Source organism: Melospiza melodia, chromosome 15, assembly GCF_035770615.1.
Source record: "Melospiza melodia melodia isolate bMelMel2 chromosome 15, bMelMel2.pri, whole genome shotgun sequence".
Classification (NCBI taxonomy): domain Eukaryota; kingdom Metazoa; phylum Chordata; class Aves; order Passeriformes; family Passerellidae; genus Melospiza; species Melospiza melodia.
The window spans coordinates 2,810,202-2,835,686 of NC_086208.1; the positions used below are offsets into that span (position 1 = coordinate 2,810,202).

At 46.7% G+C, this 25,485-nt stretch overlaps 2 protein-coding genes across 4 annotated transcripts in view; both read left to right on the plus strand.

Annotated features, from left to right (window-relative positions):
- ARIH1 (ariadne RBR E3 ubiquitin protein ligase 1) overlaps positions 1–19,831 on the plus strand; it is a 50,801-nt gene extending 30,970 nt beyond the window's left edge. The window contains exons 4-14 of the mRNA XM_063169377.1: positions 747–839; positions 1,170–1,225; positions 4,111–4,177; positions 4,871–4,977; positions 5,874–5,916; positions 7,002–7,073; positions 13,335–13,465; positions 13,565–13,622; positions 14,367–14,627; positions 15,070–15,182; positions 19,070–19,831. Of these exons, the coding sequence (XP_063025447.1) occupies positions 747–839; positions 1,170–1,225; positions 4,111–4,177; positions 4,871–4,977; positions 5,874–5,916; positions 7,002–7,073; positions 13,335–13,465; positions 13,565–13,622; positions 14,367–14,627; positions 15,070–15,182; positions 19,070–19,154 (1,086 nt within the window). The 3' untranslated portion in view covers positions 19,155–19,831. The remainder of the gene's footprint in view (positions 1–746; positions 840–1,169; positions 1,226–4,110; positions 4,178–4,870; positions 4,978–5,873; positions 5,917–7,001; positions 7,074–13,334; positions 13,466–13,564; positions 13,623–14,366; positions 14,628–15,069; positions 15,183–19,069) is intronic.
- Positions 19,832–21,670: 1,839 nt separating this feature from the next.
- Positions 21,671–25,485, plus strand: part of BBS4 (Bardet-Biedl syndrome 4) — a 37,814-nt gene continuing 33,999 nt past the window's right edge. The window contains exons 1-2 of one of the 3 annotated variants that reach the window (XM_063169379.1): positions 21,671–21,737; positions 23,590–23,641. In XM_063169379.1, coding sequence (XP_063025449.1) covers positions 21,714–21,737; positions 23,590–23,641 — 76 coding nt within the window. In that variant the 5' untranslated portion in view covers positions 21,671–21,713. Of the gene's footprint in view, positions 21,738–23,458; positions 23,642–25,485 lie in introns of those variants that run through there. The other 2 variants (XM_063169378.1, XM_063169380.1) reach the window with 2 other exon arrangements.

The following is a 25,485-nucleotide window of genomic DNA, read 5'->3' on the forward strand; positions in this document are numbered from 1 at the left end:
AAATGAAGTGTTTCAAATACAGTTTTCCTTGGTGCTGACTTTGAGTATAAAATAACTTTCAGCTGACCAGAGCAAAGTACTTCCACTCTTTCCTCAGCAGTGTTTGCTTCTCCACCCCTTGTGTAACCACTCAGTCCCAGATGATATCTTGCCAGCTCTGTGCAGATGATGCAGACAAGGATGGAGTTGTCCCTGTTGCTGTCTGTGACAGCAGGTCATTATTGAATTCTGTTTATCAATTTACACCTGCCAATTAGGATCGTGAGTGTCCTCATCTGATGAGCATCTGAGTTTCAGGGAGAACTTCCCTGGGGAAGTCTGGGACTTTTGGGCAGCACCCACATGTGCCAAGGGGAAAAAATAGGAGGAATGAAGAGTCTGTATCCTTGTCACTGTCACCTGTTTGGTGTTGCATTTATTTGACTGATTTCCAAAACAAAATGGGAGTGTGCTAGATATACACACCAAAAACAAGGATAAATGGAAATGGGCAGGATGGAAACATGGGCCACACCTGTCCTTGCTGCTGGGCTTGGGGATTAAAGTCTGGCTTTGGAAGAGTGACTAAGGCTGCCTTGGCAGTGTTCTGTGGGGGTGATGATGCAAAGAGAATAGCAGTGTCTCAGCTTTGGTGTGAGGAATGAGGGATGGGATGGATGAACTGCACAGCACCAAGAGGGTGAAATTATTATTTATCAATCCATGTGATAAAATGAGGCCATGTCTTGTGTTCTTTGTCATTGCAGTATTTCACTGGCCTAGAGTGTGGACACAAATTCTGTATGCAGTGCTGGAGTGAATATTTAACTACCAAAATAATGGAGGAAGGCATGGGACAGGTAAAATCTCAACTCACCTCATGGCTTATTTCTGGAAATCCTGTGTATTGGAGAGAGGGGGGAGAGTCTCTCTGCTAAAGTTTAAAAAAACCCAAAAGAACAACAGAGAAAACCCAAACCCCAAAGGTTTGGGGCTCTGCTAAGGTGAATCTGGAAAGAATTCAGTGGGGTTGGTTTCTGGGCTGGGGAAGGAGGAACCAGTGGCACACCTGGGAGAGGCAGGGCACTCCTTTGGCTGTGGATTGTAGTGAAGTCTGGTGCCTTGGAATTCCTTGTGATGCAGAGCCAGGATAACCACTGTTCCTCCTCTGACCTTTTTGTGTTTTTCAGACCATTTCATGCCCTGCCCATGGCTGTGATATCTTAGTGGACGACAATACAGTTATGTAAGTAATTCTCATGGCTTTGCTCTCTCTTTCCATTGTGTTACTCATGTGCTATTCAGATCTATTCAAATGCTTCTAACAAACTGCACAGAGGCTTGCAGGCAGCAGAGGAACTGTCTTGAACTGTCTGCTTTGATTCCAGAATGTCTCTTAACCTCCTGTTGAGGTGTGAAAACCCCATGTGATGACACTGGGAGGAAACACTCCCTGACCAGTTTGGTCAGTGTGACACCAGGGTTTCCAAACCCTGTTTTACTGCTTTGTGCACTCTGTTTCCTTTGATTTAGGTAGGAATTTAGGACTTCTACCCAGGTCAACCCACTGGTTGCCCAAGCCCTATAGCTGTAGTTAAGAGGTGAGTCAGAGGACAGGAGTCCTAAGGGCTGATGCAGGATGTGTTTTTTGCCCTCTGATAGGAGGCAGTTGACCCTCAAACACAAGATTTGATTAAGGTGGTGTGTCATCCTGCATCCTTGGAATTGTTAAGTTGTCCAGCTGCAGAATGACTGATACAGTTCATGGTGGAGCAGTGAACTCCATGAGCTTCCTTCTCTTTTACACTGAGAAAAGTTGTTCCATGAGCAATATCCTTCATAATGTTGAGCTTTGTTCAAGTTCATTTTAATTCTTCTTGCTAAAACATCTCAGTAGAGGCTTATTTTGTTACCTTATTCTTTCCTTCCTGAAGCCTGACTCACTCATTGATATTAATTTGGTGTTTTTTATTATCAGCTGCTTTCAGAGCAACGATTTTCCCAATTTTGGCTCTTGGTTACTCATGGAGTGTAGGCTGGATGGAAGTGGAAGTAGCTGAAATGCTTTCCTGCCCTGTTGAGGGGTGGTTTGTAGAGCCTGGTGGGTGGAAACTGAGCTGAAGTTGACATGTCTTGAGTAACTTGATTGAGATTTTTGTTTACCAGAGGTTGAACTTCAATTTGTGGAGTCAAACGCTCTCAGCAGGACTTTTTGGAGTGTTTTCCTGATTGCAGCAGTTGGAATGAGCTGTTCAAACAGTGCATGAGAAATGGAGTAGCTGAAAGCATTGGGGGTGGCAGTGGCAGGAGCAAGGAAAGGATGGAAGAAAAGGAGGGCAGTGCTTGGGATTCCCCTTGGCTGGAGAGAGCAGGGATGAGGCCTGGGATAGGGCAGTGGTCCCATTTGTCTGAGTAAAACTAGAAACTGTTCCTAGTGGTAAAAATCCACCTTTCCCTGGTCTTACATGCATTTCTGTGGGGAGGAAGGTGCATTTTTTGAAAAAAGTCTTTCCTTTAAAAGCCAACAAAGACAACTGTGGCAATCTTAGGATATGTCAATATATATGTCAAAAAATGTAAATTATCTCAACTGGAACCTGTACTCACTCCTATGTTGTTAATTATTACTTTTTAGGTCCTTTCCTGTTTACAAAGTCTCCAGCTCTCAGTTTCAGTGATATGAACACAAAATTAATATGATTTATGGGCTCTGGGCATGAGTTTCACCTCTTAATTTGTCTAGTTTCATTTATGATTTACCAAAAGACAGTAACATTCAAAGCAAAATTCTTGAAATCTTGACCTGGTGATGTGGATTAGGGCAATCAAAGCAGACTGATATGCAAAAAACCAGTGGATTGTGTGCTCTGGTTAGTCATGGCATGACTATTAATTTAAATTACAGAACCTGATATATTGCTATAATACAGTACATTTTCAAGGTGATGTTTAGTATGTCTTGAAGCCCAGGTATGGGGTAAAAAAAGAGATTTCTAATTAATACCAAATTCAAATTGTTTTCTCATTCTTCAGTAAGTTTGACTCCAGAATTGGAGGAGATGCTTTGTCAGCTGATTTGTTTTATTTTAGCCCTGGGAATTGAGCTGCCACGTGCTGTGATTTATGTAATAACCAGCATGTGCTTGGGAGGGGAGCTCCCCAGCTGCCCAGAGCTGGGATTTGTGCACATCCCATGGGCACACACTGCTCCTCAGGGAGTGTTGTAAGGATAACATGCAGGAATACCCTTAGTTTTGGCTGCAGGTGGAAAGGAAAATCCATTAATTCCAATTATTTACCCATGGTATGGTCTGTATAAAGCTGTATCCCACAGTAGGATATGAACCAGGAATGCTACAAAGGGTGTGTCAGTGCAGCTTTATATTTAGATATATTGGGAAGACACTTCAGTTATAGCTAAAAGACATTTTTAGAAGTGCTCAGCAATCCATAATTAAGTTATTTTGGATGCATTTAGGCTGGGCAGTCTGCAAATGCCAGCTGGAATGGTGTGCCCAGGAGAAAAGTGGTCACCATGCTTGTCAAGGGTTCCCATCAGTGAGTTTTCCTCTGCTCTCCCAGTTCCAAGCAGACTGGAATTAGTTTAAAGTCCATGTTGTGTACACCCCTAGTGATACTGAATTCAAGTCAGCTTTGTTTTTATGGTAGATAGATTAAAACACCATTAATTTTTAAGCTGAAGCTGTAGCATTCCACTGAAACCCAGCTAACATGAGGCTTCCCAAAGTTATTAGCCACACAAGGGTTGTTCTGGAGCTTTTTAAAGGGATTTGCCACAAAATGTGCTTGTTTTATGTAAATGAGCTGATTAAATTACTGGCTTTGTTTCTTGGGCTCTTCAGGAAAGTGTTTTTAAATAAAAATCCTCACACCAAGAGGTTCAGGTTTTTTTTAACTGCATGAGCTTTCTGTTTCTGAAGCTAATACATTTATATATTGAATAGAATGAATGTAGTTTTCATAATGATCTAACAAATAAATAGGGAACAGGTAAGTACAAAAAGTACCTGCAAGTGTAAAAGGATGAATCAAATCTGTCTTTACTTAATGGCAGTATATGAAAAAACCAATATTTCTGCTACAATTTTTCTGTTTCTTCCCTTCCCACAGGCGTCTGATCACAGATTCCAAGGTTAAATTAAAGTACCAGCATTTAATAACCAATAGTTTTGTAGAGGTGAGTTTTTATTTGAATTTTTTAATGGCTTGTAGGGTTTGTCTCACACGTGTAGCCAGCCAGAGGCTGGAGGCTTGTTTAGAACTGCAGAGCAGTTTTTTTGCATAGTCTCTAATCGGGTGTGAATGCAGGGGTTGTTTTATTGTCCTTTGCATTACAGGGATAATTGTAGGAAAATACTAAAAAAACTTTAGGACAAAAGACCTAAAGAGAATGCAAGAGCTGTTGCTTAATATTTGAGTTCTGAGAAGCAGAATTACGTAGTTATAGTAGTTACATAATAGTTATGTAATATTTATGGCTCTTGAGTGTTACCTGAGATGCTTCACATTGAAAAGCAGGAAATGCTGTAAACAAGAGCATGCCTTAAACATTTTGCCAGTTGAAGTAAAACTGCAGAAGTGCTTTAGCAAAACACTGATAGTTTTCTAGGCTCCAAATAAACTTGGAGAAAGGTGCTTTGCAGGATGTTTGCACTGTCCCAGTTTCCCAGCTGTGTGGCTTCAGCTGTCCTGTAGAGCCCGGGGCAGAAGTTGTTACAGGATCAAGCTTTCAGTCCTTGCCAGAAGTGATGGGTGCAGTGGGTTTGGTTTTAATCTCTTAGCTGTTTGCAGCCACAACAAAGGCATGCAGGGCAGGAGCTGTCCTTGAGCACAGCTTCCCCTGTGATGTGGGATGTGTGCTTTGTTTCAGTGTAATCGACTGTTAAAGTGGTGTCCTGCCCCCGACTGCCACCACGTCGTTAAAGTCCAGTACCCGGATGCGAAACCCGTGCGCTGCAAATGTGGCCGTCAGTTCTGGTAAGAGCCAGCCACCAAAAGAAAAGCTGCTGATTCTGCCTGTACTCACTGCCTCGAGTGTGTTACTGTGTGTTCATGGAGGCTGCTTTGGCTCGGGAGGGACCTCAGAGGTGTCCAGCAACACCACCATGGGCAGGTGTTGCCACGTTTCTCTTCACAGAGAAAAGCAAGGCATATTTCTTCCCAAAGATTTCTGAGATTCACATTCTCTGAACCTCAGAGAAAGGGAAAACACAATTCTTATCACTTGCTGTGGCTGTGTTGTGCCAAAGTAGAATGCAATATGGAGATTGTTTATCCAGAGTGAGGATGTTTTGTTTCCTTGGCCTATCAGGGCCGAGTGTGTGTGTGTGTGTGTGGGGACTGTCAGGTGACAGTCACAAGATTCAGTGCAGAGTGAGCAGTTGTGTGCAGAGTGAGTGCTGGGCACATTCAGTTCAGATGAAATGTATATAGTATAGTATAATAAAGTAATGAATTACCCTTCTGATATCAGTGGAGTCAGATGCATCATTCTCTCTCCCCTTCGTCGGAGTCACCTTTGATTTACAATAGGCAGGGACACCTTCCACTATCCCAGGCTGCTCCAAGTCCTGTCCAGCCTGGCTTGGACACTCCAGGGATGGGGTGACTTCTCTAGAAACCAGTTTCAGTGTCTCACAACTCTCACAGTAAAGAATTTCTCCCTAATAATCCCATCTAACTCTGTCCTTTGGCAGTGGGAAGCCATTCCCCTTTGTTCTGTCACTGTTTTGAAGTGGCCCTTGAAGCATTTCAGGATTGAAGGGGGGGGTGTGTTGAGTTTCCTTAGGACTGGCTTTGAACAACCCAGAAGAAAACTTACACTTTTTAATTACAAGTACAGTCTGCTTATTTTCCCTTTCTTTCCCTTGCAGCTTTAACTGTGGTGAAAACTGGCATGATCCTGTTAAATGCAAGGTGAGCATGTCAACGTTCTTATACAAATCTGTGTTTTGAAAAAGTTTAAAATAAATGTATGTGCAAGACTTAGCAATGAAGCCCAAGTTTTTGTGGCTGTCCACAGAATCACAGATGATCCTGAGCTGGAAGGGACCCCCAGGGACTACTGAGCCCAATTTTTGTTCCCACGAGGGAGCAGAGTAGCTCACCTGTTCAAATCACAGGGTGAGAACCAGCAGTGAAATCCTATTGGGTTCCTTTACTGCTGCCCCCCAGTTGGACCTTGTGAGGGAGCAGTGCCTCATCCAGGTGGGAATTGCCTGGAAGAGGAGGCTGTTAGACCTGTGACCCCTGCAGAGGAGTGAAGGTGCTTTTTGGACAAGGAGCGTTCCTATAGGAGTTGTTCCTTAGGTGTTTGATGCTTTGTCAGGTGTTTATCCATTGTACTGGAGCAACTAATTTGGTTTTGCTGGTTTGGGTTGGACCCTTCCAAACCCTTCCCTTTAAAGATTATCTACTCCCACAGCCTGCCATGGGCTGGGATACCTTCCACTAGCCCAGAGTGCTCCAAACCCCATCCTTGAACACTTCCAGGGATGGGGCAGGCACAGCTGCTCTCTGGGCAGCCTGTATCAGAGCCTCCCCACCCTCACAGGGATCAATTCCTTCCCAATATCCCATCTATCCCTGCCCTCTGGCAGTGGGAAGCCATTCCTTGTGTCCTGTCCCTCCAGGCCCTTGTAAACAGTCTCTCTCCATCTTTCTTGTAGGCCCCTTTCAGGTACTGGAAGGCTACAATTAGTCACCCCAAAGCCAAAATGTCCTTATTATTTAAGAGTCCAACATGAAGTTTGTGTTGATTAAGAGCTGCAAACTCATTGCAGGAGTGTTTGTGCTGGGTGCTTGTGCTTGCTGGATCAGAATGGAGCAGAAGGAACTGTCTGCCACTAAATTAGTGGCTGTTTGCACAGTTTTCCACCACCAACACTCCCCAGTTCCCATGTGGCTGGGTATACCTTTCCTTAATGTGAGCAGGTGTCCTGGGAACATTTGCAGTTCCTCCAGCTACACTGAACACTCTTCTTCCATCATTTTTCTGACAGTGGTTAAAGAAATGGATTAAGAAGTGTGATGATGACAGTGAAACCTCCAATTGGATTGCAGCCAACACAAAGGTGAGAGGTTTTCTCCATTTTATATAGAGACTTTATACAGTCAGGTGAAAAGGACATCAATCTAATTCCTTGCACTAGGATTGCTTTTTCTTTTCCCTGTTAAGAGCAAGCCTTAAAATCCACAGTACACTCAAGTGCTCTTGTTTGAAGAGTGAACAGGTGTTAATGCCTGGAATCAGGTGAGTTTCTTCAAGTTCAGTGAAGGAGTTTCTTCAAGTTCAGTGAAGGAAAGTGCTTGGAAGAAACAGTTAATTGGAGACCCAAAGGAAGCTCAAGATTTAAGTCTTTGGGCTCCTGTCTGGCACCAGTGGCTTCCCTGAGCAGATCATGGCTCATTCCATGTGTGGAACATGTTACCACCACCCGTGGCTCAGTTTGGCTGGCATCATTTACATCTGCCTTCAAATCCCTGGGATTGGCCTCCGGAGGAGCCTTCATTTCTGCTGGGCAGCATTCCAGGTGGAGACTGGCACAACAGCTGTCTGGGATTTCATTATGTAAAGCTCTTCTTCTACTTAGCCCAACTTTGCCTGAAACTTTACCATTTGATCATTTTGGGGCAAATTAAAACCAAGAGTGTCATGGTGACATGGACACAAAAGCAGCAACTCCCATGGGGGTGAGGAGCAGGCCTGGGGCTCCCAGCTGAAGGAGGAAGGTGGGGAGGGAGTGAGGAAATGGCTGCTTTGTTTTCTTAGCTCTGTTGTGTAAGTGGTTAATGGCATTGTTTGCAGGCTGCCTGGTTTCCATCGAGCTGGAATGTTGTGTTATGGTGGCAGGGAAACCCCTGCTGGGCAGCTCCCATCAGCCTGGAGTGAGCCCTGCTTGGAGCTCACAGAGTCACCAGGGGGACTTTGCCTTTGTCTCACTGTGTTCCAAAGTGGCTCTGGGGCTGAACCAGCTTTGTCTGGAGTTTGCTGAGCCTTCAGGGACTGCTCCTATTAAACCTGAGGAAGAGCAGCCAATAGCTTGGAAAAGGCAGAGTGTAAGCACTGCTGGCCTTGGGTCTCACATATTTGGGACAGTGGAACAGCAACAGCCCTGCTTTGCCTGTTAAAGCCCTCAGGAGGCTGATCTTGGGGTTCCCCATCTTCTACCTGCCCCTGCCTTGGGAATAAGAAGTTTTTTGGGGATGGGAAACACCCATCTGGAAGGTGGCATCTGGCACCAGCCCTGCTTCTTCACTGGTACCTTTGGTCTGGTGTGAGCAGCAGAGCTGCTGCTCTGGGACATCAGTGTCTAAGCTGCTTCCTCTAATACTGTCCCAGACATTCCTACATGGGAATACTAAGGAGCCCAGGCTGCAGCAGGGAGAAAAATTGCCATCAGGGTAATTACTCCAGACATTTGAGCAAGCCAACAGTGCTGGAGTCTTACAGCATCCATATCCATTGAATTAGCTGAAGGACAATATGGCATTCCTCTCTCTGGGCTGATGCTGGATTCAATTGAGGGGAAAGTTCCTCTGGAGAGCCAGGTCAGCCTGGCTGCATCCAGCTCCTGCCTCAGTTCCCTGCTGATCCCTGAGCAGAGGCCTGGAGAAGCCCAGGTGCTGTCTGGGTGTGGGGCTGTAGCACTACACTGGGGTGGGAATTGTGCAGTTGGAGTGTGGATCCATCCCTCCTTTCTCTCTGTACTGTTCCTAACAGGAAAGCAGGGCAGCCGTGTTTGGTGAGGCACAACTTGTGCCTGCACTGTTGACTTCACAGCTTAAATTCTGTGTTGAACTTAATTTTGAAGAACCTAGAAAGGAATCAGGTACCATCAGATGCAGAAATCTCCATTATCACTGGGAACAGCTCTCCAAGGAACTCGGTTGTGACTACACGCTCCGTTGCTGTTTCTGGCTTTTGGAAAGCGCTTTCTGGAGCCATCCAGGCATGAATCCTGTCCTATGTGGGCTCCTCTCAGGGAAGGAGACTTCCTGTCATAACCAAGATGAAGGTGTAAGAGAGAAATACCAATCCTCTGGAATGTGGGCTTGAAATCTGGATAATCCTTTGCAACGGGAGAATGTGAGATACATTTGTTCCGGCTTGTCCTGGGAGATGGAGTTGGAAAGGAAGATTAGGCAATTGTGTGAGAGAACAGAAGAGTGAAACCCAGCTGAATTGGCTTCAGTTCCCAAACTGGAATGATGTGATGTGTTTTTTGATGAATTATGTAGAGTGGTCTGAATGAAAAACGAGGAGATTCGAGTAGTGAGTTCTGTGGTTTCTGATATGATTTTTTTATTCTTTTGCATTCATTTACTTGCACTTAGGAGACCTAAATTCCTTCTACTTCTACAAAAGATACAGCCCTTGCAGCAGAATGTGCTGGAGTAGATGGCTTTTTTCTTAAAATAAGCTACTTTCACATGAGTTCAGCTTAACTAGATTAATTTAAAGTTGAGATAAGGCAATACAAGTTCTTTATCAAGCCTGTAATTCTCAGTCTTCTTGAGGAATGGTGTTGAATAGTCCAAGGATTTGCACATTTCTTCCTTTTTCAGTTTATTTGACAAACTTGGTTCTTCCTTTCTTGACTTAAACTCGGCAAGTTTCAGGTATTTGGGAATAAAGGAACCACAGAGATCCATTACTTTTGTCAAGTGGACATCCAAAGGAGTGAAAAATAGAGAAAACTTGGATTTGTGCATTTATTTTGTACTCTTAAGGTGTATCTGGAAGTGGTCTAAAAGGAGGAGGGGAAACCTGTATGGCACCTGAGTGTGATTTTAATCTCTGCTTCTTGGAATACCAAAGGGAAAAGAATAAAGCCAGTGAGGTGCTGGCCTTCACACAAGGCACTGCTTTTTATTGTGGAACTTTAATTGATGTTAATGAAAGTTTGTTCATCTGGTACTAAAAAAGGCCCAGCCTTACTTCTTTGGCTCCTGGCACATCCCCATCCTTCCCTTGCAGGTCAGACAGAGCATGAAGGGCTGATGGATAAACCAGGCACATTTTCTTCTCCAAAAAAACCCATTGGCTGTTTTTCTCTTGTGCATGAGATAAAATGGCATGAGCCCACATCTCTGCCTTTTCAGGTCCCTTTTTAATGGCTTAAAGTGCTCCCTTTGTACTTTCTGGAGATGCTGCATTTGTTCTAATGTGTGGAAATTCTGGCAGGACATGGAATCCTCCTGGGCACCAGCACCAAACTGTGCTCCTTCATTTCCCACCGCAGTGGAGCTGTGCTCTGTGTTTTCCTAAAAGTGCCCAAGTGCCATCTCCGTTTCTCAGACGAACTGGTGTTTCAAATCTGCTTTAAAAATTTTGCTCTATGACTAGTGTAGTGTTTGTGCTAGCCATAATGTTTTGGGTTTTGTTGAAATTCATTAAGAAACCCCTGTGGTTTTTGATGAGTCCTTATAGGATGGGTCAGGGGTGAAGGGATTGATGTGAATGTGGCTGTGGGGTGCTGATGCCCACCAGTTCCTCTGGGAGTTCTAGAAAGGACTAATCTCTTTCACTTGCCCTGAAATAAGAAACATGTTTCTGTTTAGCTTCCTGTTCATAAAAGAGCTGCTGAGGTTTATGGTGCTTTATGTGTGCATGGACATTTACAACAAAATCAGGATTGTTCTCCTTTGCCAGGTCTGCCCAGGCTTTTGTTTCCAAGCCCAGTATGGAATTGTTTGAAGTGGAACAATGTTAATGAGGTCGCTTCTGTGCTGTGCTGTGGCTGATAATGTGCACAATAATCTGCAGGTTTAGTAACTTGATTTGCTGCCTGTTGGGTTGTTGCATGGCTGTAATTCTCAGGGAGAGCTTCCTTCCCTATCCTCATTAATCTGTAAATCTCTCCCACTTGTTCTGTTGGTGACTTGAGTAGTTACTACTTCTTTTTCTGCTGGTGTCTTTAGTATGTGCTTTTCATGGCTTTAATTTTTATTAATATTCAACTTTTCACTTTTACACAGCTTTAGGGATCTGCACAGATACTGGGTCACCTCTTCCTTGTGCTTTGCTAGACAGGAGCATGAAGGTGTGGAAAGGATGACATTCCCTGTGAGAAAAGGGCTGGAATGAGATCCTAGAATCATGGAATGGTTTGAGTTGGAAGGACCTTAAATCAAGTTCCATCTCTGCCACCTTCCACTATCCCAGGGTGCTCCAAGCCTGGCCTTGGGCACTGCCAGGGATGGGGCAGCCACAGCTGCTCTGGGCACCCTGTGCCAGGGTCTCCTGCCCTCACAGGGAAGAATTTCTTCCCAATATCCCATCCAGCCCTGCCCTCTGGCAGTGGAAAACCATTCCCTCTCATCCAGAGTCCCTCTCCAGGCTCTCCTGGAGCCCTTTGAGGCACTGGAAGGGTCTTTTTGTCCTAGTTTGTATTCCAGAGCTCAAAGCCCTGAGCACTGTGGACACATTGGAAAGCTTGGTCCCACCTCAAAGGCAGGAGGGCAGAATTTCCTGCTCCTGATGGAACCTCACTGGGGTGATGTGGCCCCACATCCCTGTGCTGTGCATATGTGCTTGTGGCAGCTTGGCAGGTCACCTGGGGCCTGTTCTCCCTCTCTCACTGTAGGATTTTGCTCAGCAGGAGGGGTCACAGCAGCTGTGCCTCCCACCAGTGAGGTCTGCACCTGATGGGAGATGTGTCTGGAAGAGCTGCACAGCTCCACAGCCTCCTCTGGCTGTGCAGCCCAGGGTCATGGTGGGACAGGGCCACTGTCTGTACTTAGGGCCACCCTGGCTGATGAGCAGACTGAGCAGGGATCTGCACAGCTGGGTAGGACATTGCTGACATAAACCTACATTTGAGTCTTGGCTTGTTAGTGCAGGATTGGAAGAGGGAGGAGTGCTGCCTGGAAAAGGGAAATAGATGCTGCATTGAGTGCTCTGTTTGAAGGAGGGACCATTTTTGACTTTGAAGTTCACAGAACTGAAGTGACTAACTGGGAACAAGCTTCCCTGGTTGAGTATCCATCCTGTGGACAGTCCTAGGGAACATGTTGGTGTTGTGCCCTTGAGGGGACCAGCACAGGAGCTACTGTGCTTCACTTACTCTGTTTGTAGCACAGTTGCTGAGTCTGAAGAACAAACACAGGTGACTGGGAAAAAGGCAGGTCTGAAAAATCCCTCTTTTGTGCTTGGTTGCTGCTTGATCCCCTTGTGGTTTGATGTGCAAATTCTGTCTGTGACAATCCAAACTGGCAGACTCATATAAAATGCAGTAATAGTTGGGACACTCAGAGTGGGTGTGCAAGAACCCATTGGATTGTGTCTTATGTAGAAGTAACAGTTCTGGAGTGATTGTGCATGTTGGTTTCTTCCTTTGCTGAGAGTTTATCTGATTGCCATGGTAGGAGCTGTGTGCTTTGGTTAGAAAAGACATGCTCCAGACTGGGGAGGGGATTTCACATGCTTCTGACCCAAAAGCTGCAGCTGGTTTTACAGGTGTGTGTATCACTGGTTTGGATATGTTTGTTATTGTGTTATAGATAAAAACTGGCTTGTGCAGAAACTTCATGAAGGCTGGTGTGGTTGTGGGATGAGCTGGATGAGGAGCTGATTCAGCTTAAAATGGTTTTGGTTTTATTTATGCAGTTTTTTTCTTCTTGTATTTGCTGCTTTGTTGATTTGTTAATTTCCAAGCTCATGGAGATATTGGTGTTATATTCCCCAGATATTTCCCTGTGCAGAGCTGCCCTTTGAGATACTCACATTTGTCAAAAGCCTTACTCCTGAAAGGGAAAGCCCGTGTGAGCTTTTATGGAAAAGTCTTCAGTGAGGGAAAAAAGGGACCTGATGGGAAACATGGAAACACCTCAGGAAGAGAAGTGTCTTTTTAGCTGACAGCAGCTTCTTTGAAGCACACTAGAGTCTTGCTGCATGTTTTCAGCTCCTTTCTGGATGGCGTGTTACAGCTGCAGGATTGGTAACAGCGTGATTCCGGCTTGGTCTCAGTCCCAGAGTGGAGCAGACACTCGGTGGTGAGGAAAGCCAAGTTCCTCATGCTTCCCAGGCTCTTAGAGACCACCCTTCTGCTGGGATTTTGGGGAAGGTCATGAAGTGACTCGCCCAGTGTCCCTCTGTGACAGCAGCATAGATAAAATATGTTATTCCTTAAGTTTTTTTCTATCTAACTGCTCCGGGTTTGGAAGTATTTTAAGGCCTGACTGAAGAGGATCTCGATGTCCAAAGGGAAGAATTAAATCGTGTATTTCTCTTGACGTGCTCTGTCTGCCTGCTGTGGGAACCCTTCCAAGTTCCCCAGGCTGTTGGGGTCCCGTGCTTGCCCTGCTAACGGTGCTCTCTGTCCTGTGGACAGGAATGCCCGAAATGCCACGTCACCATCGAGAAGGACGGGGGCTGCAACCACATGGTCTGTCGGAACCAGAACTGCAAGGCGGAGTTCTGCTGGGTGTGTCTGGGCCCCTGGGAGCCCCACGGATCTGCCTGGTGAGTTCGGGAGCGCGCCTTGCTGGAAGGGCGAGGAGGTCGCGGTGCAAACGGCACGGATTTGGACTGAAATCTGTGGAATCGGTGTCCCTGTTACAGGTACAACTGTAATCGCTACAATGAGGATGATGCAAAGGCAGCAAGGGATGCACAGGAGGTGAGTCCATAACCTTTGGTGATGAGGGAGATCATCGGCCCTGTGCTGTGCTTTCTCTAAACCTACACATCTGCTCTGAAGGAGTTCACGGATTTGGGCACAAATCCAAAGGACAGTTAAGTCTTTTGACTTTTAAGATAGGGATGGCTTTGCCTGCTATGTGCTTGCTACCTTTGTACATCCAGAGCACACAAGTTGAACCATGCCCGTGGTGTTAGTTTTTTACAGCTGGTCTGTCAGTGTGAGGAAAATAAGATTAATGACTGTGTATTGAGTCATCTTGGTTCTCTTGTTTAGCACACGGTGCCTTTCCCCTGCTTTATAATCAACCTGAGATTGCCCTCTTAGCCCAAGCACAGTAATTAGAATTCCTTATTAGCAAAAGACCCCCCAACAAAACATCATCTTCTTACTTGTGTCATGACACTGGAAACATTTGAGTGCTTTACCTTGAGTCGAGAGGCTGAAATACAGAAGTGATGAGGCTGGAGCAGTGTGATTGTAATTGCTTCCAAGGTTGGGAGTGAGGATGTCAGAGCTGTGCTGGGAAGTGCCCGGGGCGCTTCCCAGGGTTAGCGGGGCCGCGCGGAGCTGTCTGCCCAACACAACAGAGAGAGGAGCCTCCTTTGGAAAGGAAGCTCATTCTCTGGATCAGGAAGAGCCTTGTGAAGGGTTTACTTCTCTTGCAGCCATTACTTTATTTTAACTCTTTGTTTTCTTTCTCCCTAATGGGAATTAACGCAGCGATCCCGAGCAGCCCTGCAGAGGTACCTGTTCTACTGCAACCGCTACATGAACCACATGCAGAGCCTGCGCTTCGAGCACAAGCTCTACGCTCAGGTGAAGCAGAAGATGGAGGAGATGCAGCAGCACAACATGTCATGGATCGAGGTGCAGTTCCTGAAGAAAGCAGTCGACGTCCTCTGCCAGTGTCGTGCCACACTCATGTACACTTACGTCTTTGCCTTCTACCTCAAAAAGAATAATCAGTCCATTATCTTTGAGGTAGGAGAAAATGGGGTTGTGAGGAATTCAAATTGTAAAACTGAGGAAATAAGATTTAATGCTTGGAGGGCTCTAGTCCCCACTTTTATGTAAGTTAGTCTGGTTTAATATTCTCTTGTGTCAAAGTTAGAGGTTCTCTGGGTATTGTGTAGGATGGTGTGTTAGAGGAGTCGCAGAATCACAAAACTATGGCTGCCCCATCCCTGGAGGTGTTCAAGGCCATGTTGAATGGGGGTTGGAGCAGCCTGGTCTAGTGAAAGGTGGCCCGTGGCAGTGATGGAACTGGATGAGTTTCAATGTCCATTTCCACCCAAAATCAATCTGGGATTCCATGATATCTAATCCTTTTTTATTTTGGTACTGATTCCAATTGCGCTGAAATAAAAATATCCCCCTTTCCTTTACCTCCCTCAAACACTTTTTTTCTCTTATCTCTTTACAGAATAACCAAGCAGACTTAGAGAATGCTACAGAGGTGCTTTCTGGGTACCTGGAGCGAGATATATCCCAAGATTCGCTGCAAGACATAAAGCAGAAAGTACAGGATAAGTACAGGTTTGTGTTGGAATACTCCTTTCTCTCCAAGCGGCCAAGTGTTGCCATGCCCTGTGTCAGGTAGTGACCTGAGCACTTGCCAAGATACAGTTTCTCCAGAGCCACATCCTTGGGAAGCTGTTTGCTCTTGGCTTTGTGCCACCCATTGTGATCAGCCATTCCCTGGATCTCTGAGAGCAGCAGCGCTGTCCTGAGCCAGCCCCAAATCCTCCGGGTGAAGCCCTCACGCAGATGCTGGCACTGTGGTTTTGTGTCCCAGCTCTCAGGGGAGGTGACAGCCTGTGGGGAGAGGCTCCCAGCTCTGCCTTCCATCTGCTCTGCAGAGCAGGAGCTGGAAGATTCAACCCCAGAATGGAAAAAATCCCGTGTCCAGAAGCAATGGCTCTCAGTACACTGCTCTTCCTGCACAGAAGGAGCATGTGGGAATGGCCAGCACCAGACTGGGATCCACAGAGCCAGGGCCAAAGAACAAGGAGTGACTTTGTTATTCCAAGCTGCCAGCTTTGGCCTAGGATGAGCTGCCAGCAGAGAGCAATTGGCTCTTTTAATTGTCTGCTGGGTCCATTTGTGCAAAACGTGGGTGTAGGAAAGCTGTCCCCAAGGAAGAGGGATAGAGCAGCCTGCCCAGCTGGGAAGGGGAGCAGGGACTGGGGTCCAGGTGACACAGATGCCAGTGCTTTGTTCAGTCCCAGGGGAATCATTTCTGCACAGTGGAAAAGTACAAAGCTGAAAATGCGGATGAGTCACAGGATTAGGGCTTGCATTTCTGAGGCATTTTGCCAAAATCGCTGAATTTGTTATGCCTGGTTTAGGGGGAAGAAAATATCCAAAGTAGGGTGAGCTGTAGGACTCAATGGACTTTGGGGCGTGGCAGGAGCTGTTAAGATTTGGTGGCTCATCCTGTCCAACTTTGGCAGCACAGCTGGGGCTGGACAAGACTTTTCTGACCTTCTTTTTGGAGACATTTTGTAATTTACCCTTTAAGGCCACCATTAATTTGATATTTCAGATGAAGCTGCTTGTTTACTCCAGTCCTCTGAACCTGGGTGCTTTTGTAGGGGTGAAATTACAACCTAATATAGCCTGAATCACTTGGAAACAGTATCCCAAACCTGCCTTCACATTTCTGGGAAGAAAATACATCTGTCAAGCCCGTGCAGGTCCCTGATTAACCAGTTCAGTCATGTCTTAATCATGTCCTGCACGGTGCCCTTTGATGCAAGACTGGGAGCAGGATGTCATCAAGGTGGGTTTAAAGAGCTCTGGGAAGCTGCAGGAACTGCCCTCCAGGCTGGTTTAGTTTCAGCTGTTTGGATCTCTTTGCTTGCAAAGACATATCTAGAAAACAGGATTAAGCCCCCCACACCCATCCAGCAGAAAAATAACTAAAGTTTGGAAAGCAGAGACCACGTGTTTGCCATCACATGCTCCTGAAAATCAATGGGACTTTGTGCACAGGGGTTTCTCTTGACCAGCTGACAGCAGTGAGGGGAGCCACAGCTGCTCTGATGGATAAATCAGTCACTCTGATCAGGTCCTGAGCATTAGGTGAGGAATTGCTGCCAGTTGTCAGCATGTTGGGATCAGGGACAGCTTCCCACTGGGAGGTTTCTCCTGAGGGATGTGTGACCCCTGCCAAACAAGCCAGGTTCCCAGCAGCCAGAACCTCTCAGATGTTTATTTAGAGTTTGCACTTGGAACCTGAATTTGTTCAATGTTTCTGTCCTTTTTGTCTTCTAACACACCCAAAATGACATCCTTTGCTGTTCTGTGATATCCCTTTTCCTCAGGATCCTGGGAGGGCTCTTGGATCAGTTTTATGTGCAGCATTTTTCAGTCAGAGTAGGTGGGAATACTCCATGGGTGTAATGACCCCTGAGAGCCACATGTTGGGATGTGAGGTGAAAGCTGCTCTCCAGCCAGACCAGTAACCCTTGGGACTGCTTCCATCTCCATCTAAAACTGTGTCAGTGCTCCTGAGGTTTTCATCCTGGACTGGTTTGGGTTGGAAGGGATCTTAAATATTGTTCTACCTCCTGCCATGGGCAGGGACACTTTCCACTAGCCCAGGTGGCCCCATCCCACCCGGCCTTGAACACCTCCAGCTAGTTTTTTCCCCAGCTAACACATGGCTTTTTGTTATCCTGATGGGGCTTAGAGCAGGCAGCAGGCTGTGTTTGGGGAGAGCTCATCCCATTCCATGTATCTCCACTAACCTGTGCTCTGACTTTTTCAAACCACAGCTGCTGCTTCCTCCTCCTCCAGTTACTCCTGAAGGTTTCTCAGCTGTAGAGGTTCTGGGGATACTTTGGCCTGAAAAACTCTGAATTTGCACACTGGTTTCCAGGCAGGGACCTGGAGCTGAGTGACTGGAGCAGCCAGTGTTAATTAGCACTGTTAGCAGGCTGTAAATACAAACTCCCTTCTTGGGGGATCACCTCTTTTGGAAGTGTCTTGGTTTGGAAAGCCAGGAGTCTGCTAAGGAAGGCAGGAGCCTCCCCTGAAATGGAGAATGTAAACCCCCCCCCTCCCCCTGAATTGCTATAAATTTTAAATTAAAGGGCTCTCAGGCAAAAAATATGGGAGCAAGAAATAAAGTCCTTTAATAGGGAAGAAAATAAAAGGATAAAATAAACAATGCAGTGAAGTAGAACAATACTGACAGAGTCAGAACACAACCTGACACCCTGTGGGTCAGGGTGTTGGTGGCAGTCCCATTGGAAATGTGGCTGCAGCCCTCCTGCAGTGTCAGGGGTGGTTCTGTTGGAGCAGGGATCCTGTAGAAAGGTGCAGTCTCTTCCTCTGAAGGTCCAGTGGAAGAGGCAGCTGCTGTTCCTGTGGGGAATCCAGAGGAGAAGCTGTGCTGGTGTCTCAAAAACCTCTGGATTATGTCTGGGTAGCAATGCTTGGCTCCTCCCTCTGGGCTCACATCTCCCAATGGGATGCTGTAGTTCTTATCAGCCATGCAGGGACATTCCATAGCTGTTATCAGCAGGTGTCTCCCCAGAGGGAGGGGTGATAGTGGAAGAGATAAGGAAGACTGCCCACTGAGCAGAAGCCAACTGCCATCCAGATGGCAAATAGAATACAGCTTGCCTTGCAGTCTGGGACAGGATGTGAGGCATGCTGGAGGTTTGGATAGCTTGGTGCCAGGGCTACTGGAATAATACCAGTATAGCTGCATGGGATGTGCCTGAGCTTGTCTGGCCCTTGCTGCTTGACCAAAAAGGGGCAACTGTGGTGTTTTCACCTCAGAGACACTGCAGGTGAGCACGTGGATGCAAGTCAAGGCATGGAGGGGCGCTCAGGTGGCTCTGGGATGGAGCTTCCTCCCATGGAGGGGCTGCTCCTCAGGTCTCCCTCTGCTGGAGAAGCTTTAAGACAAAGGTGAAGGAAAGGAGTTGGTTCTGATGGAGGGTTTTTTGGATCCAGAGCTTTATTCTGGCCCAGCAACAGCTTCAACAGAACTCTCCAAACTGCATGGTTGCTGTTCCTTTTAACCCCGGGGAGAGGGGGAGGGAAGGAACACGGGGACCATCAACCAGGTACAGGAGGGGAGGTCTCAAAGGACAACGACACCTGGATGCCCCAATGTCCTCCGAGGGCAGAGAGCATCCTTTGACTCTGCCAATCACCCCACACCCTTCTGGAATGCCAGGGCTGACAGACAGTGCTGGGCAGGGGTCAGGGATGGGAAAGGAGAGGTGACTGACACACCTGGCAGGGAATCACCATGGGAGGAACCGGGTTTCTGAGGTAAATCCTGAAATCACAAGGCAACAAGGGCTGCTCCATGATTCCTGACAGTGCCTTTTCCACGCTGTCCCTGTCCCTGCTGCTCCATGATTGCTGATGTGCATTCTCCACGCTGTCCCTGTCCCCTGCAGATACTGCGAGAGCCGGCGGAGGGTTTTGTTGCAGCACGTGCATGAAGGCTACGAGAAGGACCTGTGGGAGTACATCGAGGACTGAGCCCGGCCCCGCAGCAATGAACTCTGAACCCTTTCCCATCCTAGAGTGCTCATGCAATTCCAATAAAACCCACCCAGGGCGCTGCTCCGCCTCTTACACCGCTGGTCTGTAGTACCGGGATTCTGTTTTGTTAACAGAAAAATTAAGTAAATTATATTGTAATAAAAAAAAAAAGGTAGATAAACCATTGTACAACAGTATTCTAGGCGGCCAAGAGTGTGACAGACGCACTAAAAAACCCTCCAACTTTAACTTGTAACGTAGCTTCATCCTCCAAGCCGACTCCTTTTTCTTTTCTCTCTTTCTTTTCCTGTGTGTAGTACAGATGAAACTTAAACCAGTTTCTTGACACTGCTTTTCATGTCCAAACCAGCCATTTTGATGGACTTTGGTAAGGGGGGTGGCTCTCCCGCCCCCTTCCTCCTCTCTGCCACCCAAATACATGGATGAATGTGGATTGGCTCATTGTAAAGAGGATTTTTGGGGAGGGAAGGAGGGGGGTACACAGCAAGGAAAAAAAACCCCAACCTTTGTATATGACTTTTAAAACAAAAAGAGGACAACACAGTATTTTTCAAAGTTGTATATAGCGCATATGCATGGACAAAGAGCAAGCGTGGCACGTGTTTGCATAATGTTTAATTACAAAAAAATATTTATTCTTTAAAAATCTTCAAGATTATGTCTATTTGCTGTGCATTTTTTTTCAGTTTGATTCTTTTGTTTGGTTTTGTTTTTTTTTTCTCCCTGGGCTGGGGTGGGGGAAGTGTGTGCTGGTGTAGTGAATATATCTATATATATATTTTTTTTTTTTTCTTTCTTTTTGGAAGGCTTTTTCCAGAGCAGTTGGGTTTCTCCTCTTCCTGCAGTTCCTTTCTGTCCAGGGCCTCCCCCAGGTCTGTGTGTGTATCCATTGCTGGCGACGGACGCGGCCCCTCGCAGCTCCTGGAGCTCTGGTTCAGGATGCCTTGCCTTTTTCTTGGTTTATTTTTGGCCCCAGATCTATCTTTACCTGCCCAAATCCAGCTCTCTGTTCCCACTGGTGCACGCAGGACACGTGCTGTGATCCCAGAGGAGGCGTGTGAGTGCGTGTGTGTGTGTTTGTGTGTGTTTAGAGATTTGTTTTGGATCCCGAGGCAGGACACGGAGGAGTGTTTTGCACCACTTCTCCAAAGGCTTCCTGCGAGATTTCGGCTGTGGATCTCCTCTCCCTCCACCTTTCATCTGTCAAATGGACCCTTTCTTGCTGTTTTAATTTTCACTTCATTATAATGAGTCGTAACATGGAAAAGGAAAGCTGATGGAATTGTCTTTGTGTTTGTTTTGGGCTCAATCACTGGGCGTCCTGTCCTGGCAACTATTTAACACTCCATCTAGTGCAGTAGAAGCTGAAATCAGCGGAGTATTTTTCAATTAAAAGGGGAAAGAACTAATGAGTTTAGCTACTGAGTCCATTTTTATGATTTCTGTAACAAGAGCTATGTTAAAGTAAACAACTGGTGGTGGTTTTATTAAATTTACTCCTGTATAGGAATTCCTCCTGTGGTATTTTTCGCCAGGCAAGTGTCCTCCAAGCCTCCTGCTGCTCTGCCAGCTTCCAGGGGATGGAAGTTGTGAAGGGATCAGATGAAAAAGGCAGATCCCAGGCAGGGCTGTAACACGGGATGCTGTTTCCAGCTGGCAGCGGGCTCACTTTGCCTCCCTCACCGCTCCTACCGACGTTCCACGGATGTGGTTTTGTCCCCGTATCCCTGCTTTTCCTTATATTTGCCCTGGAAATCAGACGTGGTGTGGTTTTGTCCCTGTTTTTCCCTTTATTTGCCCTGGAGATCAGAGGCGAGGGAGTGCAGCCTCTTTCCCCGTGCTGTTCTGGTGCTGCTGTAGGGGTGGGATGGCGCAGGGCTGCGTGGAGCGGCCGTGCCCGTGTCCGTCCCTGCCATTCCCGCTGGGAATTCTCTGTCCATGCAATGAAACACTTGGAAGCTGGGCTGGGCAGGGCAGGTACAAGCACAAAGGCGTTGGGTTTTCACTCCGCGTCCCCCGAAAGGAAAACGCCAGGGATGAGGGCGCTGCCCCCAAAGGGAACCCGCTCTGTGGCGTCCTCAGTCCCCATGGCTGTGGGTAAAGAGACAGTGACAAAGCCCTGTTCTGTGGGAGAACCTGCCGCAGCTCCTTTCCCCCGGGTTTCAGGCGCTCGCAGCGAACTACCATCCCCACAGACACTGTGGGAATATAAAGGAAAATAAACAAAATCCGCCATGCCAACCTCCCTCCCTGCTGCTACTGTGGGGCGGGGAGGGAGCGGGGCCGCGGCCGCTCAGCGCTTCCCGGGCTATCCCTTCTCACTGGCGGCCTCATTTCCTTCTACACCGTGGAGTTCCCAATAAAACTTTCCAAAAGCCGGACATTTTTATTATTTCTGTGTTTTTTCGGGTGTTTTTCAGGTTAAACGGGGATTGATTGGGGGGGGGGGGGAAGAGTCTTCCCGCCGTGCCCCGCGCGCCATGGCCGCGCCGGAAGTGGCGGCGGTCGCCATGGCAACCCCGGCCCGCCGCGGCCATGGCGGAGCCTCAGGACGCCACGGTGAGGGGAGAGGGGAGAGGGGAGAGAGGCACCAGGGCTGAGGTGGAGACAGGGACGGCAGGGGACAGGGACGGGAGGGGACGTGAAGGGAAGTGAGGGGTGGCAGCGGCGGCGGGAAGTTCTTTTGAAGAGCGAGTTTTTAATCTGCACACTTGGTATGGAAAACGTGAGGGAACTTCAGCCTGTGCTGAGGTAATCAACGTTAATTATCGATTATTAGGTGCTGGAACAGGGGAAAAGTCAAGGAGATGGGGAAGGGGCTGCAGCACAAGGAGCGGCTGAGGAAGCTGGGGGTGTGCAGAGAAAAGGAGGCTCGGAGGGACCACAGAGCCCCTGCCAGGGCATGAAGGGGCTCCAGGAGAGCTGGAGAGGGACTGGGACAAGGGATGGAGGGAGAGGACACAGGGAATGGCTAAAAAGTGGAAAAGGGCAGGGTTAGACGGGATATTGGGAAGGAATTGTTCCCTGTGAGGGTGGGGAGGCCGTGGCACAGCTGTGTCTGCCCTGGATCCCTGGCAGTGCCCAAGGCCAGGTTGGACAGGGCATGGAGCAGCCTGAGACAGTGGAAGGTGTCCCTGCCCATGGCAGAGGACTGAACAAAATGATCTTTAAGATCCTTCCAACCCAAGCCATTCCATAATTGTTTAATTTTTTGGGGTGGAGAGTGGTTGCTGTGGAGCCCCTCAGGGGTCAGTACCAGGCCTGGGTTGTTCAGTGTTCTTAGAAATTACCTGGACAAAAGGATGGGTAGAAAGTTACTCAGGTGAGGAGGAAATAGGAGAAACTCCAGGAAAGTCTTAGCAGAGTGAGAGGAATGAATAACCCTACTCTACATAATGGCCATACTCAGAATGATGGGTGTGCAGATTAAAAAAATTGCAATATGTAAAAAAATGAGGTGATTGTGCTGGTTATTCCTGCTGAGGATGGAGTGCTCAGAGTTGGGTAAATCCGTGAAAATCCAGCTCAGTTTTTCACAATAGGAATCTGAAAAGTCATTAAAATTTTAGAAACTGTTAAGAAACAAAAAAGTAAATAGTAAAAGAAAAAATAACAACAAAACAAAACAAAAGGAAGAGCCTTTCTTTGGTTATTTTTTATGTCTCAGCCTCTCTGATCTGCCCCGTCTCCAGTAAAGAAAAAGATGCAACTAGAAAGTGTTCCCAAAACATTCCAAGGAACAAAGATTGTCTGAATCTCTGATTTTAAAAATTATTTATTAAGGAGAGGGAAGGTGACACAGATGCATAAAATCCTGTGTTGTGTCTTCCCAAAAATCAGAAGGAAAAATAAAAATACTTTCCTGTGTAAGCCCATTTCTCTTCCATGAAGGTTTGATGGCTGATGTAAAGTAAGAAAATCATATAAAATTAATGTATTTTCCACAGACTGGGAGCTCTGGGCAGTGTTTGCTGGGGGAGGTTCCCTGCCCTCCATGTGATGGGACATCCCTGTGCTCACATCCTGTGCACTCAGAAGATTCCCAGGAACAGCTCTGCCTAATTAACATCATAAATGTTTGATGATAAATGGCTTTGACTTATTTTCTCTGTGATCTCTAATTAGGTCCTTAAATGCTCCAGTATTGTTTTTTTTTTGCAAGGTAAAGATCACTTTGGGATGCAGGTGATCAGAAGTGACCCCACAACAGGGATGTGCTGCACAATGGGGGTGTTTATTTAATCAGAAATCTCTGCCTTGCTTGGCAGGGCAGAGTTTGTCCAGCAGCAATGCTGCTATTTTTATGCCCTCCTTTGGGATTTGCCAGTTGTCCTTTCTGATTATTTTCTGGAACAGAGCTTCAAGAACCCTTGCCTGGTCTATTTACTACTCCTGGTTTCTGTCTTTTCAGGTTTCTCCATCGCCAGCGGCTACAGAACCAACAAAACCCCGTCCTAAAAAAGGTTTGTTTGAAGATGTGATTGTGTTTCTTGGGCAGGTTGGTTTAAAGGTTTCTTCTGTAGTGTTTGCAGCTGTCTAGGAGGAAATAAATGTCCTCTGGGAAAAGGGGAGACTGTCTAGACTGTAATTTGCTGAGTACCAGTATTTTTCCAGGGTCTCTGTGAGCTCAGTGCTGTTCCTGGCTGACTTGCCATAGCCACAGCCTGTATCATGTTTGCTTATAATCTGAGAGAGTGTTTATTTTATTGTGTACTTACTTGTGGGGCTGCTAATGAGTTTGATACTCATTTATCCTCTCAAATAGTAACAGGTTTGTTTTGGGTCTTCAGAATGATGTCTTGCTCTGGAAATAATTTTGGGAAGCAAACATTCCATCTTGTGGGTTTTTTTATGTCACATGTTCCAATTTTTGAAGTAAAAGTGATATCTAATCAGGCAGGTTGTGAGTTTATTATAGTTTATTTGCTTTTGCTTGTTTCTTTTTAATAATGAAAATGTGTTAATTCACTCAGTGCAAATTGTTGGTTTTGAAGTCTTGGTTGAATCTGAACTGGAACAGGTACAATTTCTGTTGTTGGTTCCAAATGTTTGACCAATTCCTGCTGTTTTTGAGGGATCTGGTAAATTCTTCAGCTTCTTCTTTTCTGCTTTCCCTCATTCCTGAGGCAGGATTTGTCCTGACACACACAAAGTGTTCCCTTCTCTGTGCACTGCTCCCCTTCCAGCCCAGCTGTGCTCCCTGCAGAGCTTCTGTGCCTACCTGAGCTGAGCTTTTGGGGTGGTTTTTGATAGATTCTCCTTTCTTGAGTGCACAGTTCAGATTTTAATTAGGAATATTTCCTCCCAGTGCCAGAAGCAGTCCTCTTTTTGCCTTGCCTTTGCATTCAGGGACCCTCACTGGTGAGCACAGCCCTCTGGCCATTTTCTGCCCTGTCAGAGTATTCCTGATGGGGAATGGGATGGAGCCTGCCTTGGGATGATGCTGGCAGTAAAGACGAGTTTGACTGGCAGCTGGGCACTGCAGTGACATTCTGCAATGACAAACTGGGTTCTTTGTCCTGCATGCAGGCCTTGGGAAGCTGGAAAAACCCCTTTGCTTTTGGGGAGCTCAGGCCAACCTTGCATAATCCCAATTCCTGTAGAATTCCAGCCCTTGAGCAGAGTGTGGATGTCCTGGAGATGGGGCTTGGCTCAGCACAAGCCCAGGCCTCTTTGGGAGCTTGCCCAGAGCTGAGAAGATTGCTGCTGCTTCAGGCCTGCAGGAAAGTAAAAATAACTCCCAAATTTACTTTTATCTTGACCCTCAACTCTTTCAGAGCAATGATTGCTCTAAAATGACTCTAAATTGGTTACTTTGAGGCAATTAGTCTGACTTCCATGGAGGCACTGATGGGCTCCCTGGTGAGCTATTTCATCTCTATCCTTTCCTATAAAGGTTATGACTCCTATCTCCTCCTCCATAACCCCCACCCTGCTCTGCCTCCTTGTGCAATCCCATTTATTTGTGCCTCTGGATCTCCCTTTTACACTGACACAACCCTTGACTCCAAGTAAAGCAGGATGATTTTTAAAAAAATCCTCTAGCCCGTGACTTTTGTAATTCTCTTTTCTGTCCTTTAAGGTAAATGGAGGCACCTCCAGGCCTGGCACACCTCGGGTTGCTCTGACTGAAATGCCTTCAAAGCCTTTGGGCTTTGCCATTTAATATTTGACTTCAGTGCAGCTGGGAAAGCTGATTTGAGCTGCCTGATCGTTAATCTCTGGGAAATGAGGGCAGCAAAAAGATTTGTACTTGGAGTGATGTAACAGTGTCCTCTGTGTGTGGGTGGGGGACTGGGGGCATGAA